The sequence below is a fragment of the Staurois parvus genome, unplaced genomic scaffold, assembly GCF_062004578.1.
Source record: "Staurois parvus isolate SC_StPar_1 unplaced genomic scaffold, SC_StPar_1.0 ptg000145l, whole genome shotgun sequence".
NCBI classification, from domain to species: Eukaryota; Metazoa; Chordata; class Amphibia; order Anura; family Ranidae; genus Staurois; species Staurois parvus.
In genome coordinates, this window is record NW_028317941.1 from 10,901,332 (window position 1) to 10,925,463 (window position 24,132).

The 24,132-nt window shown below is 46.2% G+C and overlaps 1 protein-coding gene across 1 annotated transcript in view; it reads right to left on the reverse strand.

Annotated features, from left to right (window-relative positions):
* IL1RAPL1 (interleukin 1 receptor accessory protein like 1) overlaps positions 1–24,132 on the reverse strand; it is a 1,773,934-nt gene that overhangs the window by 89,337 nt on the left and 1,660,465 nt on the right. Inside the window, exon 7 of the mRNA XM_089673890.1 lies at positions 23,508–23,640. Coding sequence (XP_089530016.1) covers positions 23,508–23,640 — 133 coding nt within the window. The remainder of the gene's footprint in view (positions 1–23,507; positions 23,641–24,132) is intronic.

Genomic DNA, 24,132 nt, shown 5'->3' on the forward strand with positions numbered 1-24,132 from the left:
CAAGATATTGAATTGTGATTACAAGAAATTGTATTTTCTGCATGATGCAGATATAGTCATATGAAAAGTTAAATAAACCCCATGGAAATTGTCCACTTTTCAAATGTTTTAACAGGCAAACATTCAATCTTCATTCTAACAATGTTTACAGATAAAGGTAATATACTTAAATGTATGACACACAAAACTGACATAATTTATTAATAATTATTATTAGAGATGAGCGAATCGAACATGACGAAGTGGAATTCGTTCCGAAGATTTGGAAAAATTCTATTCGCGACGAATCCGAAGATTAGCAAACTTCGGATGCACGAATCGAATTTTCCCAAAAATGGTGGCGACATGTGTGGCGACGGAGAAAATGGACAGAGAAGATGGGGCGGGGATCTCTGGGAAGGCGCGCAGACAAGGCGCGCTGACCCATAATGCATTCATGACATGTGATCGCATTAGCCAATCAGCAGCCAGCCAGCACTGTGTAATGGTGGAGCTATAAATCGCGGCCATCTTAGAATTCTCCATTAGCCTCCGGTCATTCAAGAGAGACAGACCTGTGTGTATTAATGGACAGAGTTAGGGCCACAGAGACTTTAGGGCCACAGAATCGTTACTCAGGGACACAGAATCGTTACTCAGGGACACAGAATCGTTACTCAGGGACACAGAATCGTTACTTAGGGCCACAGCTATCAAAGAATCGAAAATTTAAAGTGACATACACCCTTTTTTTTTTTGGTGGCTGTCGTGCACAGTTGGTGCTGCAGTTTGCCAATTGTGCAAAATAAACTGACTTTCTGCTTCACAACCACTATTGTACGTTTAAAGAGTTAAATCCATTTACACGCCGGCTGGCGGTAATATTTTTTGGGTGATTAGTGCATTCCAGTGACACAAACGTACAGTTTCCAGCCAACGGCAAGCTGCAATTGACCGATTGTGTACAATAAACTGACTTTCTGATTCACAACCACTATTGTACGTTCAAAGAGTTAAATCCATTTACACGCCGGGTGGCGGTAATATTTTTTGGGTGATTAGTGCATTCCAGTGACATAAACGTACAGTTTCCAGCCAACGGCAAGCTGCAATTGACCGATTGTGCTAAATAAACTGACTTTCTGCTTCACAACCACTATTATACGTTCAAAGAGTTAAATCCATTTACACGCCGGCTGGCGGTAATATTTTTTGGGTGATTAGTGCATTCCAGTGACAGAAACGTACAGTTTCCAGCCAACGGCAAGCTGCAATTGACCGATTGTGTACAATAAACTGACTTTCTGCTTCACAACCACTATTGTACGTTCAAAGAGTTAGATCCATTTACACGCCGGGTGGCGGTAATATTTTTTGGGTGATTAGTGCATTCCAGTGACATAAACGTACCGTTTCCAGCCAACGGCAAGCTGCAATTGACCGATTGTGCTAAATAAACTGACTTTCTGCTTCACAACCACTATTGTACATTCAAAGAGTTAAATCCATATACACGCCGGGTGGCGGTAATATTTTTTGGGTGATTAGTGCATTCCAGTGACATAAACGTACAGTTTCCAGCCAACGGCAAGCTGCAATTGACCGATTGTGCTAAATAAACTGACTTTCTGCTTCACAACCACTATTGTACGTTCAAAGAGTTAAATCCATTTACACACCGGCTGGCGGTAATATTTTTTGGGTGATTAGTGCATTCCAGTGACATAAACGTACAGTTTCCAGCCAACGGCAAGCTGCAATTGACCGATTGTGTACAATAAACTGACTTTCTGCTTCACAACCACTATTGTACGTTCAAAGAGTTAAATCCATTTACACGCCGGCTGGCGGTAATATTTTTTGGGTGATTAGTGCATTCCAGTGACAGAAACGTACAGTTTCCAGCCAACGGCAAGCTGCAATTTACCGATTGTGTACAATAAACTGACTTTCTGCTTCACAACCACTATTGTACATTCAAAGAGTTAAATCCATTTACACGCCGGCTGGCGGTAATATTTTTTGGGTGATTAGTGCATTCCAGTGACATAAACGTACAGTTTCCAGCCAACGGCAGGCTGCAATTGACCGATTGTGTACAATAAACTGACTTTCTGCTTCACAACCACTATTGTACGTTCAAAGAGTTAAATCCATATACATGCCGGGTGGCGGTAATATTTTTTGGGTGATTAGTGCATTCCAGTGACATAAACGTACAATTTACAGCCAACGGCAGGCTGCAATTGACCGATTGTGCTAAATAAACTGACTTTCTGCTTCACAACCACTATTGTACGTTCAAAGAGTTAAATCCATTTACACGCCGGCTGGCGGTAATATTTTTTGGGTGATTAGTGCATTCCAGTGACATAAACGTACAGTTTCCAGCCAACGGCAAGCTGCAATTGACCGATTGTGTACAATAAACTGACTTTCTGCTTCACAACCACTATTGTACATTCAAAGAGTTAAATCCATATACACGCCGGGTGGCGGTAATATTTTTTGGGTGATTAGTGCATTCCAGTGACAGAAACGTACAGTTTCCAGCCAACGGCAAGCTGCAATTGACCGATTGTGTACAATAAACTGACTTTCTGCTTCACAACCACTATTGTACGTTCAAAGAGTTAGATCCATTTACACGCCGGGTGGCGGTAATATTTTTTGGGTGATTAGTGCATTCCAGTGACATAAACGTACAGTTTCCAGCCAACGGCAAGCTGCAATTGACCGATTGTGCTAAATAAACTGACTTTCTGCTTCACAACCACTATTGTACGTTCAAAGAGTTAAATCCATATACACGCCGGGTGGCGGTAATATTTTTTGGGTGATTAGTGCATTCCAGTGACATAAACGTACAGTTTCCAGCCAACGGCAAGCTGCAATTGACCGATTGTGCTAAATAAACTGACTTTCTGCTTCACAACCACTATTGTACGTTCAAAGAGTTAAATCCATTTACACACCGGCTGGCGGTAATATTTTTTGGGTGATTAGTGCATTCCAGTGACATAAACGAACAGTTTCCAGCCAACGGCAAGCTGCAATTGACCGATTGTGCTAAATAAACTGACTTTCTGCTTCACAACCACTATTGTACGTTCAAAGAGTTAAATCCATTTACACGCCGGCTGGCGGTAATATTTTTTGGGTGATTAGTGCATTCCAGTGACATAAACGTACAGTTTCCAGCCAACGGCAAGCTGCAATTGACCGATTGTGCTAAATAAACTGACTTTCTGCTTCACAACCACTATTGTACGTTCAAAGAGTTAAATCCATTTACACACCGGCTGGCGGTAATATTTTTTGGGTGATTAGTGCATTCCAGTGACAGAAACGTACAGTTTCCAGCCAACGGCAAGCTGCAATTGACCGATTGTGTACAATAAACTGACTTTCTGCTTCACAACCACTATTGTACATTCAAAGAGTTAAATCCATTTACACGCCGGCTGGCGGTAATATTTTTTGGGTGATTAGTGCATTCCAGTGACATAAACGTACAGTTTCCAGCCAACGGCAGGCTGCAATTGACCGATTGTGTACAATAAACTGACTTTCTGCTTCACAACCACTATTGTACGTTCAAAGAGTTAAATCCATATACATGCCGGGTGGCGGTAATATTTTTTGGGTGATTAGTGCATTCCAGTGACATAAACGTACAATTTACAGCCAACGGCAGGCTGCAATTGACCGATTGTGCTAAATAAACTGACTTTCTGCTTCACAACCACTATTGTACGTTCAAAGAGTTAAATCCATTTACACGCCGGCTGGCGGTAATATTTTTTGGGTGATTAGTGCATTCCAGTGACAGAAACGTACAGTTTCCAGCCAACGGCAAGCTGCAATTGACCGATTGTGTACAATAAACTGACTTTCTGCTTCACAACCACTATTGTACGTTCAAAGAGTTAAATCCATATACACGCCGGGTGGCGGTAATATTTTTTGGGTGATTAGTGCATTCCAGTGACAGAAACGTACAGTTTCCAGCCAACGGCAAGCTGCAATTGACCGATTGTGTACAATAAACTGACTTTCTGCTTCACAACCACTATTATACGTTCAAAGAGTTAGATCCATTTACACGCCGGGTGGCGGTAATATTTTTTGGGTGATTAGTGCATTCCAGTGACATAAACATACAGTTTCCAGCCAACGGCAAGCTGCAATTGACCGATTGTGCTAAATAAACTGACTTTCTGCTTCACAACCACTATTGTACGTTCAAAGAGTTAAATCCATATACACGCCGGGTGGCGGTAATATTTTTTGGGTGATTAGTGCATTCCAGTGACATAAACGTACAGTTTCCAGCCAACGGCAAGCTGCAATTGACCGATTGTGTACAATAAACTGACTTTCTGCTTCACAACCACTATTGTATGTTCAAAGAGTTAAATCCATTTACACACCGGCTGGCGGTAATATTTTTTGGGTGATTAGTGCATTCCAGTGACATAAACGTACAGTTTCCAGCCAACGGCAAGCTGCAATTGACCGATTGTGCTAAATAAACTGACTTTCTGCTTCACAACCACTATTGTACGTTCAAAGAGTTAAATCCATTTACACGCCGGGTGGCGGTAATATTTTTTGGGTGATTAGTGCATTCCAGTGACAGAAACGTACAGTTTCCAGCCAACGGCAAGCTGCAATTGACCGATTGTGTACAATAAACTGACTTTCTGCTTCACAACCACTATTGTACATTCAAAGAGTTAAATCCATTTACACGCCGGCTGGCGGTAATATTTTTTGGGTGATTAGTGCATTCCAGTGACATAAACGTACAATTTACAGCCAACGGCAGGCTGCAATTGACCGATTGTGCTAAATAAACTGACTTTCTGCTTCACAACCACTATTGTACGTTTAAAGAGTTAAATCCATTTACACGCCGGCTGGCGGTAATATTTTTTGGGTGATTAGTGCATTCCAGTGACAGAAACGTACAGTTTCCAGCCAACGGCAAGCTGCAATTGACCGATTGTGTACAATAAACTGACTTTCTGCTTCACAACCACTATTGTACGTTCAAAGAGTTAGATCCATTTACACGCCGGGTGGCGGTAATATTTTTTGGGTGATTAGTGCATTCCAGTGACATAAACGTACAGTTTCCAGCCAACGGCAAACTGCAATTGACCGATTGTGCTAAATAAACTGACTTTCTGCTTCACAACCACTATTGTACGTTCAAAGAGTTAAATCCATATACACGCCGGGTGGCGGTAATATTTTTTGGGTGATTAGTGCATTCCAGTGACATAAACGTACAGTTTCCAGCCAACGGCAAGCTGCAATTGACCGATTGTGCTAAATAAACTGACTTTCTGCTTCACAACCACTATTGTACATTCAAAGAGTTAAATCCATTTACACGCCGGCTGGCGGTAATATTTTTTGGGTGATTAGTGCATTCCAGTGACATAAACGTACAATTTACAGCCAACGGCAGGCTGCAATTGACCGATTGTGCTAAATAAACTGACTTTCTGCTTCACAACCACTATTGTACGTTTAAAGAGTTAAATCCATTTACACGCCTGCTGGCGGTAATATTTTTTGGGTGATTAGTGCATTCCAGTGACAGAAACGTACAGTTTCCAGCCAACGGCAAGCTGCAATTGACCGATTGTGTACAATAAACTGACTTTCTGCTTCACAACCACTATTGTACGTTCAAAGAGTTAGATCCATTTACACGCCGGGTGGCGGTAATATTTTTTGGGTGATTAGTGCATTCCAGTGACATAAACGTACAGTTTCCAGCCAACGGCAAGCTGCAATTGACCAATTGTGCTAAATAAACTGACTTTCTGCTTCACAACCACTATTGTACGTTCAAAGAGTTAAATCCATTTACACGCCGGCTGGCGGTAATATTTTTTGGGTGATTAGTGCATTCCAGTGACATAAACGTACAGTTTCCAGCCAACGGCAAGCTGCAATTGACCGATTGTGTACAATAAACTGACTTTCTGCTTCACAACCACTATTGTACGTTCAAAGAGTTAAATCCATTTACACGCCTGCTGGCGGTAATATTTTTTGGGTGATTAGTGCATTCCAGTGACCTAAACGTACAGTTTCCAGCCAACGGCAAGCTGCAATTGACCGATTGTGTACAATAAACTGACTTTCTGCTTCACAACCACTATTGTACGTTCAAAGAGTTAAATCCGGTTTTATTTTTGGGGTGCTTATTGAATTAAAGAGTATGTCAGACAACACGCAGAGGAGTGGCAGAGGAGGCAATGTTTCAGGAGCGAGCAGACGTGGCAGCAGAGGAAGGGGTCGAGGCAGCACTAGTCGCAGCCAGAGGCCAGTGCTCCCGGTGTCATCCAGCGGTCGTGTCTCCACCGACAACCCTGCCGTCATCGATTGGTTGACTCGGTCGTCTTCCTCTTCCCAGGTCACCTCTGACACCTACAGCCAACGGTTGGTGGGTACGTCAGACACAACCGTTAGTTGGCATGGCCCGGGAGCAAATTGTATTAGTTGTGAAGCGCTCAACTAAAATAATCAAAAAAACTAGTGCAATAACCCCTTTAAATATACCCTGGTGAAAAAGGTGATAAATAATACCTCTTATACAAAAAATACAATAATAACTAGTGCAATATCCTCATCACTGTATATTACATCCCTAGTGGTGTAGTGATAAACAACTAATAATACTTAAACTGTGCAAAAAAGATACTCAAATACAATTAATCGGACCAATTTAAATAAAATCAAATAGGATGGTGATGCCACACTGTGCAAAAACATAAAAAGTGTTCAAATAATATCACTCCATGCTGCAATAGTGCTCTTCGTGAAATCTTGACGTGACTCCCCTCAATGATAGCCAAAATGCCCCCTCACCTTCCACATTCGACCCTTGCGGGTCACAGAGCTTTTTATATATATATATATATATAATTGCCAGATTTATTCTCCTCCACTGCCTCCACCGACCATGGTCCTCCTCCAGGCAGTAAGTAATACTCCAAAAGCTCCCTTCACAAAATCACGTGTCCTCGACCTGCCCCTGTCCTTTGGTGTTCCCTCACCAAGCAAAGTATCGCATGCTGTGGGCTCAGCCCCACTGTACAGTGAGGAAGAGCTAACAGAGGGCGGTCAGGAACGGGGGGAGACATCCGCCTCTTCAGCAGCCAGGCGAAGAAGTACTGGCAAGGAGAGTAGCTCGGTAGCCGGTCTAGAGACAGGTCTGTCTCCTGACCCACACGCAGCCGAGGGGGCTAGTAGTGACGCGGAGACCCTAATTGATGATGATGAGGCTGATCGCACTTGGCAGCCTCGTCATCATCAGGCTATTGCTTCCGCATCATCAGGAGAAGAGGGTGCCAGCTTGCCAGCGAGCAAAACAGTCGGTGGGTTGCCCAGGAGGCAGCAGGGTCGCAGCAGTGTCAGTGGAGGCAAATGGCCACGGAGTAGCGGAGTAGAGCACCAGCTCCACTGCAGCCTACCACCACGGCCAGTAGTGGTGCCGGTGTGCACGGAGGAAGTAGCAGTCAGCCAGTGAGGAGTATCGGGGGCAAAGTTTCCTACTCGGCGGTGTGGCAATTTTTCGTCAAGCCGCCCGAGGAAGTAAACGTAGCCGTATGTCGACTATGTGGCCAGAAAGTCAAGCGTGGCCAGGGGGCCAATGTTGGGACTACAGCGTTGCGTCAGCATATGCAGCGTCGCCATTCGGTGGCCTGGGAAAACCGTGATAAAGATACGGCGGTTCTGCCTGCCCCAGCCCCCGCTCCATCACCTGCTCCGTTACTTGCTCCGTCACCCGACGTCAATCGCCCTCTATCAGCCAGTCAAGGCTCCAACACCTCTGCTGAGGGGAGTTGTCGCTCGTTGGCATCTTCCGCTCGTTCAGATGCTCCTTCTCCTGCTACTCCTCTTCACGGATTCCGTCAGCAGTCTTTCTTGGAATCCGTTTCCAAGAGACAACAGTTTGCGAGCACGCACCCGACGGTGCAGAAGCTGAACGTCCTCCTGTCCAAGTTGCTGGTGCTGCAGTCCCTCCCTTTCCAAGTGGTGGACCCAGCACCTTTCCGAGAAATGATGGCTTGTGCCGAGCCGCGTTGGAGAGTGCCAAGCCGGCATTTCTTCCCCAAAAAGGCAGTGCCAGCCCTGCATTCCCATGTAGAAGAGATGGTGGGCCAGTCTTTGAGCATGTCGGTCTCTGCCAAAGTGCACGGCAGCGCCGACGTGTGGAGCTGTAACTACGGTCAGGGACAGTACATGTCATTTACGGCCCACTGGGTGAACGTGGTGCCGGCACAGCCGCACCAGCAACTTGGACAGGTCACGCCGCTTTTGCCTCCACGTTTGCACGTCCTTGGTGCAGCAAAGATGTCCGCCTCTACCACCTCTTCTTCCGCCGTGTCCTCAGCCGCCACCCCCGTGCCAAGTCCCATTACCCGACCGGCATATCACATGTGCAGGGCGCAACGGTGTCACACTGTGCTGCACCTGGTATGCCTTGGCAAACGTAGTCACACAGGGGAGGAACTTCTGAGTGTAATGAACAGAGAAATCGACAGATGGCTGTCTCCGCGCAAACTGAAAATCGGAACCATGTTGACCGACAACGGAAAGAACATGGTGTCTGCTCTGCGTCAAGGAAGGTTGTGCCATGCGCCATGCATGGCTCACGTGTTCAATCTGGTTGTCAAGTGGTTCCTAAAATCCACCATCCCACTGCAAGACATCCTTAAAATGTCACATAAACTTTGCATGCATTTCAGCCATTCCTACACCGCAAAGCACACCCTCCTTGAGCTGCAGCGGCAGAACGGAATTCCACAGCATCGCCTGATCTGCGACGTTGCAACAAGGTGGAATTCAACCCTACATATGTTAGACCGCCTTTACGAACAGCGAAAGGCCATCACCGATTTCCTGATGTTACAAGCGGATAAAGGTACTCCCCTGTGTAACTTAGATGTCAGCCATTGGCAGCTCATGCGTGACACCTGCCGCTTGCTCAGGCCCTTTGAGGAGGCCGCGCTATTCGTGAGTCGGCAGGACTATGGGATGAACGACGTCATTCCTCTGTTGCACGTCCTGGAACAAATGCTGTTAACAATGGCTGGTCAGGGTGCGGTAGACGTAGCGCACAGATCTCAACGCCACATGACCCCTGTGGGGGCAGGACAGGAAGAAGAGGAGGAGGTAGAGGAGGACATTGGTGCTCAGGAATTATTGAGTGAAATGGGTGGTTTTTCCACTCAGCGGACAGGAGTGGAGGAGCAGGAGCATCTGGTAGAGGAGGAGGAGGAGACAGAGGACCCAGACGCACCGTGGCAGTATGCTGTGGAGATGGAGGCAGGGAGTCCCTCGCATTCCTTGGCACAAATGGCCCATAGCATGCTCGCTTGCTTGCGTAGCGACAGCCGAATAATAACCATCAGACAGAGGGATGACTTTTGGCTGTCCACCTTGTTGGACCCTCGCTACCGTTCAAAAATGGTGGCCTTTTTCACACCTGCTGAGAGGGAGGCCAAAATAAAGTACTATAAAAACCACCTATGTAGTCAGTTGGTCTCTGCCTTTCTGCGCCAACGTCCATCCTCAGACACTGTGGGCCCTGTGCGCTCGCATTCCGCTGCCATGGCAGCAGGGGAGGGGTGGGGTGGTAGGAGCAGTGGCAGCTCCACCAGCAGCGGCTGCCTCAGTCTGCAGTCAATGATGAGTAGCTTTCTTCACCAGCGCAGTGAGGAAACTACTAACCAGCCGCAGCAGCAGCAGCATCAGGTGGACCTGGAGCAGGACCTCAAATAACAGGCTTGGGCCTACTTGGACAGCACCCTGCCAACCGAGGTAGACAATCCCCTTGACTACTGGGCAACGAAACTTGACCTTTGGCCCCAACTAGCTGAATTTGCCCTTGAAAGGCTGTCATGCCCGGCCAGTAGCGTGGCATCGGAGCGCGTGTTTAGTGCGGCAGGAGGTATTGTAACTCCGCGGAGGACACGACTGTCCACCCAAAGTGTGGAGAGACTCACGTTTGTGAAAATGAATCAGGCGTGGATTAGTCTGGATTTCAAACCACCAGTTCCTGACACAACTGACTAAATCCACCATGAATCATGCCCCAAACATGTTATTAGGGACAAATGGAAGACCTCCACCTGATCCGTACATTTGTATATATATTTTATTGAGAGGCTGCTGGTCGGCCGACTCATGTTTTGCACATTTTTAATGACTTATACTCTGCAGGTCGGGCCCCTCATGAATTGGGGTTTTTAAATTATTTATACTTCGCTGGACGACCGTCACATGAATTGAACCTTTTTAATGACTTATACTCTGCTGGTCGGGCCCCTCATGAATTGGTGTTTTTAAATTATTTATACGTCGCTGGACGACTGTCACATGAATTTAAACTTTTTAATTATTTATAGTCGACCAGTTCCAGACCGATGGAATAGGAATTTTTTTAAATATTTATTTGACACGTGTTGTCCATCTCATCAATGAGGTGGACTGTTTATTTATTGGCCACGGTTTGGCCCCCTCCTGTTTCTTACATTGTTAACTTGTTGTATCGGTCACGGTTTGGCCACATGTTTGGTTGTCTTGTTAAGATTTTCTGTAATGTACACAGTTACGCTTGACTTGTCGACTTTCCACAATCTACTAAGGTATAGCATCGCATCAAAGTTTTTTTTTTTTTTTTTGGTTTAAACTATTTCTTATAATGTCAATTTGTAGGATACGCCGCTGTAAGGCGACCTACCTTTTTGTCACTGTGTAGACATCTATTTATAGGCCGATGTTTGGCCAGAAAGATATATTTAGTAATAACCTAGCCGTTCAAGCCGCTCACTGAACACCTCGGGAATTGCTTTGTATATCTGTCACCTTAGAGGCCGCTGTCTGAACAGCTCATGAATTGCTTTCTATATGTGTCGCCTTTGAGGCCGCTGGCTGGACAGCTGATGAATTGATTTGTATATATGTACTTATTGTCCGCTGTCCGGACAGCTCATGAATTACTTTTTGTATATAGCCTTCCAAACCACTCTCAGAATAAGTCATGATATTCATGCTGTGTATAGCCTTATAGGCCAATGGTCAATCAAGTCATGATTGTTATAGTGTGTATAGCCTTATAGGCCGCTGTCTTTACAACTTTATAATTCCATGCAGTATATAGCCCTATCGGCCACTTTCTGGCATCCAGTTGCTGTAGCCCCCATCACCACACTGTGCCACGGGCCCCTGTACTGCCTTCTCATACTGCTGCCAGATCCATCCTCTGCCATGTGCGTCTTTGTCGTCTGCTCACGCTGCTGGGTTCCAGTTTTAAACCTAGGCCTGTGTATGGCTTCCGAATACTGCTGCCTCCACCGCCACCCTGCGCTATGTGCCTCTGTCGTCTGCTCATGCTGCTGACGGCTTCCGCTTTTTAACCTAGGCCTGTGTATGGCTTCCGAATACAGCTGCCTCCACCGCCACCCTGCGCCATGTGCCTCTGTCGTCTGCTCACGCTGCTGACGGCTTCCGCTTTTTAAACTAGTCCTGTGTATGTCTTCCGAATACTGCTGCCTCCACCGCCACCCTGCGCCATGTGCCACTTTCGGGTCTCCTCATACTGCTGCCAGGTCCATACTGATTCATGGCCCCCTGTACCGGCTCCTCATGAACGTGGTTCAGCGGGTTTGCATCACTTAACGGCAAATCGTTGACAAATGCTGGGACGTTCAGTGTTGTGCGCATTAAGCCAGACACCAAAGGGCAGCACAGACCTGTTATTACTCGCTCAAGCATGGCTGAACAAAACCAGTCTCTACCACAAATTGGACCCAGACCTGCCCAGGGTCTCGTAACTAGATTGCACGGAGGAGTAGAGTCCGTTATCGGAATTAAATAGACAAAACGCCACACAAAAAAGAGTGGCCATTTCCAACACTTATTCCAGAAAGAGGAACAACCCGTTTCATATACGGCCCGTAGACGTTTCACGTCTGCCACATTCAGTCGATTTAAGACGCAAGCTCCACTTCCTGTGGTCTCTGACCGTCGATATACCTTTAAGTGTCAGCTTTGAAGCTATATTCCCTCCGGAGCACTGACACTGGTGCCCTTCCGTCAACATGCCCGATCCGCTGCCATCCGGGCCCCTGAGCCTGCTGCCGATGTCCCCACCAACACCCTGAAGGGGACACAGACACTCCGTCCCTCCAGCGGAGCTCCGGCGGTCCGAAGAGGCTTGAGGCCTACCACGGCACCCAAAGCCGTGGTGTTTCCTGCCGGCCGTGGCTGGAATCGCAGCGGGACGCCTCCGCTCCTCCGGGGAAGCTACCACCACCACCAACGGTCCTCCTAACATAGGAGGGATCCACCTCCACCCCGACGCTCCAGGACATCAGGTACTCCACCAGGGGCACCCACTACCCATCAGGGAGCCCAACCACCATCCCACCGCCAGCCACCAGGGATCCCACCACCCACCGGAAACCCTAACCACCAGGGACCCTTAACCACTATCCCTCCAGGGATCGCTACTAACCCACCAGGGATAGCACGGCCACCATCCCACCAGGGATCCCCTGCCCTCCACCCCACCTGGGACTACCAGCCACCTCCCACTGCATTTCAGACACTGCTTCGCCATCCCTGACCAGCACCCCCCCACCCACCCCAACCCTTCCTGCACCCCGCTCACCCCATTATGCCGCCCGCGCTCCTCCTCCTTGTCCTCCTCTCCTCCATCCCTAAAACCGCCTTCCTCTACCCACCCACCCCCGCTAAGCAGCTCTATATCGCCCCCTCACTTCTCCCCTCTCCCCACTATGGCACCCACCACCTCCTCCTGCTACTCCACTTCCCCGCTGACCCACTTGCCACCACTTTCAGACCCAAGCGCTCCTACACCTCCCGTTCCCACGCCACCTTCCTCACCCTCCTCCTTCTCATATCAGCTGGGGACATCTCCCCAAACCCTGGCCCCTCACCACCTCACACCCCCCCTAGAGCCCCCCCTGCTCACGCCAGCCGACGCGACCCCCTCAACCTCATACATGTACCCCTCCTCCCCATATCTATCCCCCCTCTCTCGGTTGCACTCCTGAATGCCCGTTCGGTTTGCAATAAGCTTACCGCCATCCATGACCTCTTCATCTCCCGCTCCCTCAACCTCCTAGCAGTCACCGAAACCTGGGTACAGGCCACTGACTCCACTTCCCCTGCGGCACTCACCCATGGAGGTCTCATCTGGACCCATTCACCAAGACTGAGCGATCGCAGAGGTGGTGGTGTCGGCTTGCTCCTATCACCGCTTAGCACCTTCCAGGTCCTCCCTAACCCACCCTCTCTTTCCTTCCCCTCCTTTGAGGCGCACTGCATCCGACTCTTCTCACCCACCCCCCTAAGGATCGCAGTGATCTACAGGCCTCCCGGATCCATAGCCCGCTTCCTGGATGACTTCGCCGCCTGGCTCCCCTTCTTCCTCTCCTCTGAGCTACCGACCATCATCCTCGGGGACTTCAACATCCCCATCAACGACAACACCCCGGCTACTTCCCAATTCCTCCACCTAACCTCCTCCTTCGCGCTCACACAGCACACTCAATCCTCCACCCACTTCGGAGGGAACACCCTGGACCTTGTCTTCTCCCACCTCTGTACCCTCAACCAGTTCTCGAACACCCCCTTCCCTCTCTCCGACCACCACCTCCTCACCTTCTCCATCTCCCCTTCCCCCAACTCCCCCCCTCAAAAACGCCAAACCATCACCAGCCGCAACCTCCGCAACCTGAACCCGGCCCCCCTCCACTCTGCCGCCGACTGCCTACACGACAGCATCCTCCCACTGTCATGTCCTGACATAGCCACCACCTTGTACAATGACTCCTAACCACACGCATCATCAAACCCAGACCGCTTCAACCCTGGCAGACCGACAGCACTAAACGCCTCAAACGTCGCAGTCGCGCACTGGAGAGACTGTGGCGCAAAACCAGGTCCCCTCATACTTTCTCCCTCTACAAATCTGCATTTCTTATCTACACCTCCTCCCTCCACGCCGCCAAGCAGGCCTACTTTGTTAACCTAATAAACACCCTCTCCTCCTGCCCCCTCCGACTCTTCTCCACCTTCAACTCCCTGCTCTCCCCCCCCCCTCCTCCACTCAGTACCTCTCTCACCGCCCACGAGATTGCCACCCATTTCCACAACAAGATTGACGCTATCCGTAAGGACATCGTCAACTTGCAATCTACCTCCCCACCTAGCCTCCTCGCCCCCGTCACACCATCATCTCCCCCCTCCTCTGCCCTCACAACCGCACTGCCCCCCTCCTCTCCCAGTGCCCTGCCCACCATAACCCCCCCCGCACTGCACTCCCTCAGCCCTGTCACTACTGAGGAAGTCGCCAAAGTCCTCTCAAAAGCCCGCCTCACTACCTGCCCCCTGGACCCTATCCCCTCTCAACTCCTCCGGTCACCCCCCTCTTCCCTCATCCGCTCCCTCACCCACATCTTCAATCTCTCCCTCTCTACTGGCGTATTCCCCTCCCCCCTAAAGCACGCGCATATCACCCCCATCCTCAAAAAGCCCTCCCTGGATCCCGCGGACCCCAACAACCTCAGACCCATCTCTCTGCTGCCACTCACCTCCAAGCTCCTTGAACGCATAGTCTATGATCGCCTAAGCGCCCACCTTACAGACAATAACCTCCTTGACCCTCTACAGTCCGGCTTCCGTCCCCTACACTCCACTGAAACTGCCCTCCTCAAAATCACTAACGACCTACTCAACGCCAAAGCCAAGGGCGACTACTCTGTCCTCCTTCTCCTGGACCTCTCTGCGGCCTTCGACACAGTTGACCACCCCCTCCTCCTTAATAAACTACTCTCCCTTGGCATCGGAGATACTGCTCTCTCTTGGTTCTCATTCTACCTATCCCGATGCTCCTTCAGTGTCACCTACAATGGTGCCACCTCCCCCTCCCTCCCCCTCTCTATTGGGGTCCCCCAAGGCTCTGTCCTTGGACCCCTTCTCTTCTCCATCTACACCTCCTCCCTGGGCAAACTCATACAATCTCACGGCTTCAACTATCACCTCTATGCTGACGACACCCAAATCTACCTCTCCACCCCTCACCTCACCCCCACTATCTCCGCCCGCATCACTCACCTCCTAAATGACATCTCAGACTGGATGTCGCTACATTTCCTCAAGCTCAACCTCTCCAAAACCGAGCTCCTCATCTTTCCCCCTGCCAACACCCCCCCCCCCATCCTATCCATCATCACCAACAACTCCACTATCACTCCCGCCCCACAAGCCAAAGTCCTTGGCGTCATTCTTGACGCGAACCTCTCCCTCCAACCGCATGTCAAATCACTCACAAACACATGCAGGCTCCATCTTCGCAACATTGCCAAGATACGCTCCTTCCTCACCCCAGACACCACCAAACTTCTAGTACACTCCCTCATCATCTCACGCCTTGACTACTGCAACTCCCTCCTCACTGGCCTACCCAAGTGCAGGCTCTCCCCGCTCCAGACCATCCTGAACTCAGCTGCCAGACTCATCCACCTCACCACCCGCTCCACCTCTGCCACCCCCCTCTGCCTCTCCCTCCACTGGCTCCCGATTGCCCAACGCATCAAATTTAAACTCCTAACCCTGACCTACAAAGCCGTTCACAACACTGCCCCTGACTACCTCACCAACCTGATCACCAAGTACCACCCTACCCGTACCCTTCGCTCCTCACAGGACCTCCTTCTATCCTGCTCCCTGGTCTCCTCCTCCCATGCACGACTGCAGGACTTCTCCAGGTCCTCCCCCATCCTCTGGAACTCACTGCCCCAATCCATCAGACTGTCGCCTTCCCTATTCACATTCAGGCGCTCCCTCAAAACCCATCTCTTCAGGGAAGCCTACCCCACCCTCACCTAACGGCCATCCTCCCTCATTCCTCCCACCACTTCATCCCCCTCAGCCACTTCCTACTGTACCTTTACCCCCTCCCTCCTAGATTGTAAGCTCGTAAGAGTAGGGCCCTCTTACCCCTCGTACGTTGTTTGTTGTTGTTGTACTGTGCCATGTATTGTCCCCCCTATTGTACAGCGCTGAGCAAACTCTTTGGCGCTATATAAACTCGTAGTAGTAGTAGTAACATGCCTTTAAGTTTCAGTTTTCAACCATATTCCCCACAGAAGCCAAACTCTTGGGTATCCCAGAAGCTGCTCAGCGGGTCAGGGCAATAAAGCTCCCGGTTCGCAGGTTGTTCCGTCTTATGGATGGAAGTACGACGGTATATGATCTTCTTCGCACCCACGGCATTACCTCATAAAATTTCTGCATTGCATCTGCAATCACAACGCTGACTTCCCGGATCGCCACTCAGCCATTGGACTCTTGATAGTCGTCTCCCCACACTGCTGCTGGGGGGACTTTTTAACCTAGGCCTGTGTATGGCCTTCAATTGAAGCTGCTTCCGCTCCGCCACTCTGCCATTGGACTCTTGATAGTCGTCTCCCCACGCTGCTGCTGGGGGGACTTTTTAACATAGGCCTCTGTATGGCCTTTAATTGAAGCTGCTTACGCTCCGCCACTCTGCCATGGGCCTCTTGGGTATCCCAGAAGCTGCTCAGCGGGTCAGGGCAATAAAGCTCCCGGTTCGCAGGTTGTTCCGTCTTATGGATGGAAGTAGGACGGTATATGATCTTCTTTGCACCCACGGCATTACTTCGTAGAATTTCTGCATTGCATCTGCAATCACAACGCTGACTTCCCGGATCACCACTCAGCCATTGGACTCTTGATAGTCGTCTCCCCACACTGCTGCTGGGGGGACTTTTTAACCTAGGCCTGTGTATGGCCTTCAATTGAAGCTGCTTCTGCTCCGCCACTCTGCCATTGGACTCTTGATAGTCGTCTCCCCACACTGCTGCTGGGGGGACTTTTTAACATAGGCCTCTGTATGGCCTTCAATTTAAGCTGCTTACGCTTCGCCACTCTGCCATGGGCCCCTGTACCACCTCCTCTTGCTGCTGCCAGGTCCAGAGTGTGTCATGGGTCCCTGTACGGCCTCCCATTGCTGCTGACTTCATCGCCAGACTCTGCCATGTGCCACTTTCAGGTCTGCTTACACTGTTGGTGGGTTCCATTTTGTGATAGGGTGCTGTATGGCCTTCCATTGCTGCTGCCTCCACCGCCACCCTGCGCCATGTGCCTCTGTCGTCTGCTCACGCTGCTGACGGCTTCCGCTTTTTAACCGAGGCCTGTGTTTGGCTTCCGAATACTGCTGCATCCACCGCCACCCTGCGCCATGTGTCTCTGTCGTCTGCTCACGCTGCTGACGGCTTCCGCTTTTTAACCTAGGCCTGTGTATGGCTTCAGAATAATGCTGCCTACACCGCCACCCTGCGCCATGTGCCTCTGTCGTCTGCTCACGCTGCTGCCAGGTCCATACTGATTCATGGCCCCCTGTACCGCCTCCTCATGAACATGGTTCATCGGGTTTGCATCACTTAACGGCAAATCGTTGACAAGCGCTGGGACGTTCAGTGTTGTGCGCATTAAGCCAGACACCAAAGGGCAGCACAGACCTGTTATTACTCGCTCAAGCATGGCTGAACAAAACCAGTCTCTACCACAAATTGGACCCAGACCTGCCCAGGGTCTCGTAAGTAGATTGCACGGAGGAGTAGAGTTCGTTATTGGAATTAACTGTGAGGGACTTTTAAACCTAGGCCTGTGTATGGCCTTCAATTGAAGCTGCTTCTGCTCCGCCACTCTGCCATTGGACTCTTGATAGTTGTCTCCCCACGCTGCTGCTGGGGGGACTTTTTAACATAGGCCTCTGTATGGCCTTCAATTTTAGCTGCTTACGCTCCGCCACTCTGCCATGGGCCCCTGTACCGCCTCCTCATGCTGCTGCCAGGCCCGTAATCTGCCATGGGCCCCCGTACCGACTCCTCATGCTGCTGCCAGGCCCGTAATCTGTCATGGGCCCCTGTACCGCCTCCTCATGCTGCTGCCAGGTCCAGAGTGTGTCATGGGTCCCTGTACGGCCTCCCATTGCTGCTGTCTCCATCGCCACACTCTGCCATGTGCCACTTTCAGGTCTCCTCACACTGCTGGTGGGTTCCATTTTGTCATAGGGTGCTGTATGGCCTCCCATTGCTGCTGCCTCCACCGCCACACTGTGGCTCCACACTCTGGTTTTGGCCCCGTGACTGCCCAAATGAGTGAAGTGTGCGGTGATTCTAAGATCGACGGCACTCATCTGCATGTCATACTGACTGACAGTATTATTTCTCTTCCCCAGCAGACTCCAAGGGCATTTAAATTAAAGGTACAGTGTTCTGCACTAATATAAAGGCTCTCTGAAGCCTAGAAACACCCTTTTTATAAGTTAAATTCGCAGCGAATATATTCGGCTCGAAGCGAATTTATTCGGCGAATTCGGCGAATCAGCCGAACCGAATTTTTGAATAATTCGCTCATCTCTAATTATTATATTATAAACTAAAGAAAATGATAATTTGTCACATGGCAAAAGTAAGAACACTCCTACATTTACTTAAAATCCTTTAAATTATTATAAGGTATTCCAGAATAGGGCCTCCTTAAGGATTAAACAGTCAAAACCTGTCTTAATTAACCTTCAGATATTTATGGTATCTAATGCCCTCAGAAAGAAGGTTATAGATGCCTACGATTTTAAATAAATTTCACTGTTTCAAAAATAATCCAAAGTGGCATAGATTTCAAACAACTGCTAATTTTTCAAGGACTAACAGGTCCAGTATATTCAGCCAAAGAGCTGACCAGATGCTAAGAGGAATCGCCAAGAACACCCAAGTAAATTTACAATGTGCGATCCCTAGGAAACTCCTGCAACAGTTGATGTCAAAGTTCCTGAAAGCTCTGGCAGATTATAGACTTTGCTATCCAAGGACATTAGAGCAAAACTACAGTTTGCAATTCATCATATCAGCAAAGACCAGGTCTTCTGGAACAACAGGTTATGGACTGACAAATCAAGACAAGATGAAGCTGCTTGGCTACAGAAAAAATAGACATGTTTAACACCAACCAAAAACAGCATTTCTGGAGAAGGACTCGCATGAAAGTCATCAAATCACCTAGGAATTCTGCATCATATCAAAATGTGCTTGATTAGAATGTGAGGTCTGAAGCACATTAGCAAACTCACCAAGATATGGCACAAAATGAAGAAAGAGAGGGTTATACTGGCCTATTTATAGCCCTGACTTGAACCCCAATGGAATGTTGTGGAAGAGATGTAACAGGCAGTTCACATAAAGAAACACACAAATATACATTAATGAGTACTCAACAATTTCACCAAGACAATGTCAGAAAGTTATGAGAGTTTATCAAAATGCCTTTAAGAAGTAATTTCTGCTAAAGGGGGCAAAACCACCTCCGGAGACCAAGAATGTAGATACTATTTCCACAGTACATCATTAAATCTATTGATTTTTTTGTTGACTAAATGATTAAAAAGGCATTTTTCCTTGTGTTTTTGTCTAAATACATGACCTTTATCTGTAAGCACTGTTTGAATAAAGATATAATGTTTGCCTGTTCAAAAATGTTGAATAAGTCAGAAATTTCCATTGGGTGTGCTTACGTTTTCACATGGCTGTAGCTTACAGTATATGTAAGGTATTGCTCTGTTCAGATATTGTAAGCAAATACAATGTCAGGCAGTTTCATGTATAGAGAAGCATGTTGCAAAATTGGGCCAATCGCCAAGTGCCAATGCTTCTACATGGATAAAATACATAGCCCTATGTACGAGTGACTCCGAGCTTACAATGGTAAAAAGTAAGGCCCCAAAATGGAATTAGTGTGTTGTCAGCAGTGTCCATGCAATAAAAATATGCTTCCAAGTGGATTCTTCAGGTCGGTATTTTTGATCATAAAAACAGGTTAAAACACTATTAACATGTTTCCTGGCTCTTTAGTGGTGTACAAAAGTGTTCATTGGATAAAATACATAAACATATAGAAAAAACATTTTTAATGTAGATTCAAAAGCTGGAAAATATATACAATTCAATATATGTAGTGAAAAATACATATTTTCCACCCTTTGGATCCACATTGAAAATGTTTTCATTATATTTATATGTATTTTATCCTTTTCCTTGACAAATTGCCAGTAAAGAGCCCGGAAACATGTTGACAGTGTTTTAACTAGGGATGCACCGATATCAGGCTTTTGCACGAGTATTGGTACAATACCTAAAACCTATACTGGAAGTGGAGGTGCGTGAAGGTGGAGAGGGTTATGTTCCCCCACATTGCACCGGTGAGTGCTTACATGTCCCTTGCTGACTTTTGTACATGTCCCTTGCTGACCACTGTACATGTTCAATGCTGACTGCTGTACTTCTGGCGGTAAGTCCTGTGCCTTGCTGTACTTCTGGCAGTCCTGTTACATGTCCCTTTCTGTACTTCTGCTGGTGACTCCTCAGTGCTGTTACATGTCCCTTGCTGTACTTCTGTTGGTGAGTCCTGTTACATGTCCCTTGATGTACTTCTGGCAGTGAATCCTGTTACATGCTTCTTGTTGTAGTTTTGGCACTGAGTCCTGTTACATGTCTCTTGCTGTACTTCTGGAGGTGGGTCTTGTCACTTTCATGTCCCTTGATGTTCTTCTGGCACTGAGTCCTGATACATGTCTACATACAAATATATCTTTTGAGGTGCAGTTCTTGCTCCTTATGCTTAAACATAACTAACTGTATTGCACTTGGTTTGTTGTGAACTTGTGATGTTTACATACATGTTATTTAAGCATTTAAACATGTTTTGTGAAATTTGAGCTTTCACAAATTTGTGACAAGTAAATAAAAATGTTTTATTTTGTTTCATACTGTCTTTTGAGTTACAGTTCTACAAAATTATAAAGAAACAGTAATAACTTTCATTAGTCAAAAAAAACTTTCACAGAACACTAAAATCAGTAATTGGTATTGGTGAGTATTTGAGGAAAAGCATCGGTACTCGTCTTGGTCTTAAAGTGGTATCTGTGCATCCCTAGTTTTAACCTGTTTTTAGGGTGAATAAATACCAATAATCCCAAAGAATCTACTTGGAAGCATCTTTTTATGAATGGGCGCCTCAAATGACTACACATTGGTTCCATTTTGGAGCCTTATCCTTTTATCATTGTTCACTGAATCTGACCACAACCTAGCACAGTACAGCACAGAATTTCCAGAAAACCCCAATGAGCATTGAGTGTGACCATCCACGCTTGGTGCAGAGACAGTCATATTCTCCACATTTACTATAATAGGCTGCTTGACTCGAGGACGGGCATCCAGCAACTTTATGAAAATGAGTATATGTTTATTACATTTTTTGCCATACTTTTCATGTAGGTACAAACAAATACTACCCTTAGAAGGATCTCTATTTTGATTTTTTACCCCTCTTTTTCTTCCTGTCTCTGCTGATCTTGAGCACCACTGATTTATCTTAGCTTAAGTTAATTATATGGTGCAGTTCATTGCAGCCCCAGTGAGAAATTAGGCTCTGCTGTATCTGTTATTCTGACAGCAGAGTCTATTACAAATGTTCATCTAAAAGAAAATTTGGGTAGCTGCGGCAATAACATATTTTAAATTAAACTGTGAAGTAGCACATACTGGAAATATAAAAACAGTTAATTATAAGCGAGAAAATTTTCCAAAGCTGAGTATTACTCTTCAAGACTTGGAAGGAATATTGTCATCAAAGAAGACAGAACAGAAATGGGAATGTTTAAAACCCTCTCTATGCAAACACCCTAAAATATTTTTCAATAGACATTGTTAAAAAGCATTACAATATAAAAAAAGGGTATTAAAAATAAATAAATAAATAAATAAAAATAAAGGAACAGTTTTACAATTGAAAGTTGCAATGGTGGTTATTTACTGAAACTGCTTGGTGCAAAATCTGGCACAGCTCTACATAGAAACTAATCATATTCTAGGTTTTATTGTCAAAGCTTAATTGAAAAAGGTGAAGTTAGAAGCTGATTAGCTACCATGCACAGAGTGATCCAGTTGTAGTAAATCTACCCCCAAAAAAGGATAACAAAGGAAAATAAAATAAATGAAAACTGCAACAAATTCAAAGTAACAAAAGGTTGTGAAAGAGAGTAAGACAACCCTCCAAAAATATTTAGCCTGAGCATGAAGGCCCCTTACAAGACAAATCACAGTAGATGACTAAGGACAAAGAGAAGGCAATACCTTTTTCAGTTCTGTGTATACAAATGGTAAAGCTCAAGTTCATAGTGTTGATAATTTTGCTGTAGCCTTAAATGAACCACAATGGCTCAAAATGTATATAGATCAGAAACAGAGAAAATAAATGTGGTTTGCTCCCATGTGTCTTAAAAAGCATTGAGCTCTGTTTTTTCAAAGCCATTGTTTTTAATTCTTAGAGACTCTGTAATGACTGGCTGATTACCAATGGATAGGAAAATGTGGTGCCTATCTTTAAAAATGGAAGAAAGTCTTTGGCAAGTAACCACATTCCTGTAATTGTAACTTCTATAGTCAGGAGCACTTTTTAAAGGATTACATAGAAGAGTTGTTGCTAGAAATAAATATTATAATTGATAGTAGTCAGCATGAATTCATAATAGACCAAAGCTGTCAAACTATACTGCTTTCTTTTTATGAGGAAGGAAGCAAAAACATAGACAAAAGAGTGCATGTTTCTACAGTTTACTTGGCCTTTGCAAAAGCAATTGACACAGTTCTTCACAGACTGCTAATGTGTTAGTCTGAAGGTTTAGGAAACTCAGACTGTAAATGGATAGAAAACTGCCTTAAAGACCCTTTTCAGAGTGTAATGATTAATGATTTATACTTTCAATGGTCTAAGATTTTTAGTGGTGTACCCAAAGTTCAGTATTGGGGACCTTACTTACATTAACCTATTTATACATTATATACGTAGGTAGATTTACTGTGTTTTCAAATTGCAAGCGGATAAGTGAGTATATATTACTGGGGGGAGGGGCAATAAAGTGTGCTTGTTGCTATGTCTTGCATGAGCAAAGCACAGGCTCTTTTTAAGTGCAAGTTAGCATCATTTTGTATTTGCTATATATTTTCTGCAATTTAAAAAAAAAGTTAAAATCCTCCAAAAGTGCAGCCTGCACTTTTTGGAGGATTTATATTTGTGTAGGTTTCCTGTACTACATATTAATGAGAGCTGCCACACAGCAGAAAACACAGTGAGGATATATTTTTTGTTTTAACTAAAATTTTGTTTACATTTTTTTTCACCTTGGGGTGATGTTTTTGCATTATCTGCTTTTTGCCATGAGGGATTTGTACAAACCTAGAGCATGAAAATGGTGTCAGGAATAACCCAAACATGAATGTAACTACAGAGCGTAGCCTGAAAGTAAAGCGCATTTGACACATCTGTAATTTTTTTAAATGCAAAGATGAACTTACACTTAAATAATACATATGTTTTTATGTTACCTGATATCACTTTCTCTGACACGCTTTTCATCTAAATCTTCAATAAACTTTTCCCCTTTCATCCAGTAAATTAAAGGGCTTACATCACCACTATAGCCAAAGAAAGCTCTGCAGGTTAAATTAGCCGAGCTGCCTGTTGAAGAACAGAGAAGGAAAACAAAATGTATAAAATTGTTCCTTTTTGTAATGTTTTAGAATCCTAGAAAGCAAGCATTGATCACAGTAATGAATTAGATAAATGGATAGTAGCAGTTTCCAAGTTGTTGTCTTTACCCTTTATTTGAGCTTTCAACTACTTCCAGCATGAGTGTAAATGAAAGATTAAAGACTCGATTCCACCTACAATAGATAACATTTGTTTACATCCCTGTTGCCCTGTTTTGTACTGAATAATACATTTCTTCTTCCTTTAAAAGGTACCAAGAGACTTATATGTGCATTGGTTAATTCAAGATAACACAATTCAATAATCCTCTATTGTTTTAGAAAGGAATTAAAGCAACAAAACATGGTAAGCCAGCAATAAACAGATAGATAGATAGATAGATAGATAGATAGATAGATAGATAGATAGATAGACTGATGCAAGTATATAGAATACCACATTTACCTTATTTTAATTAAA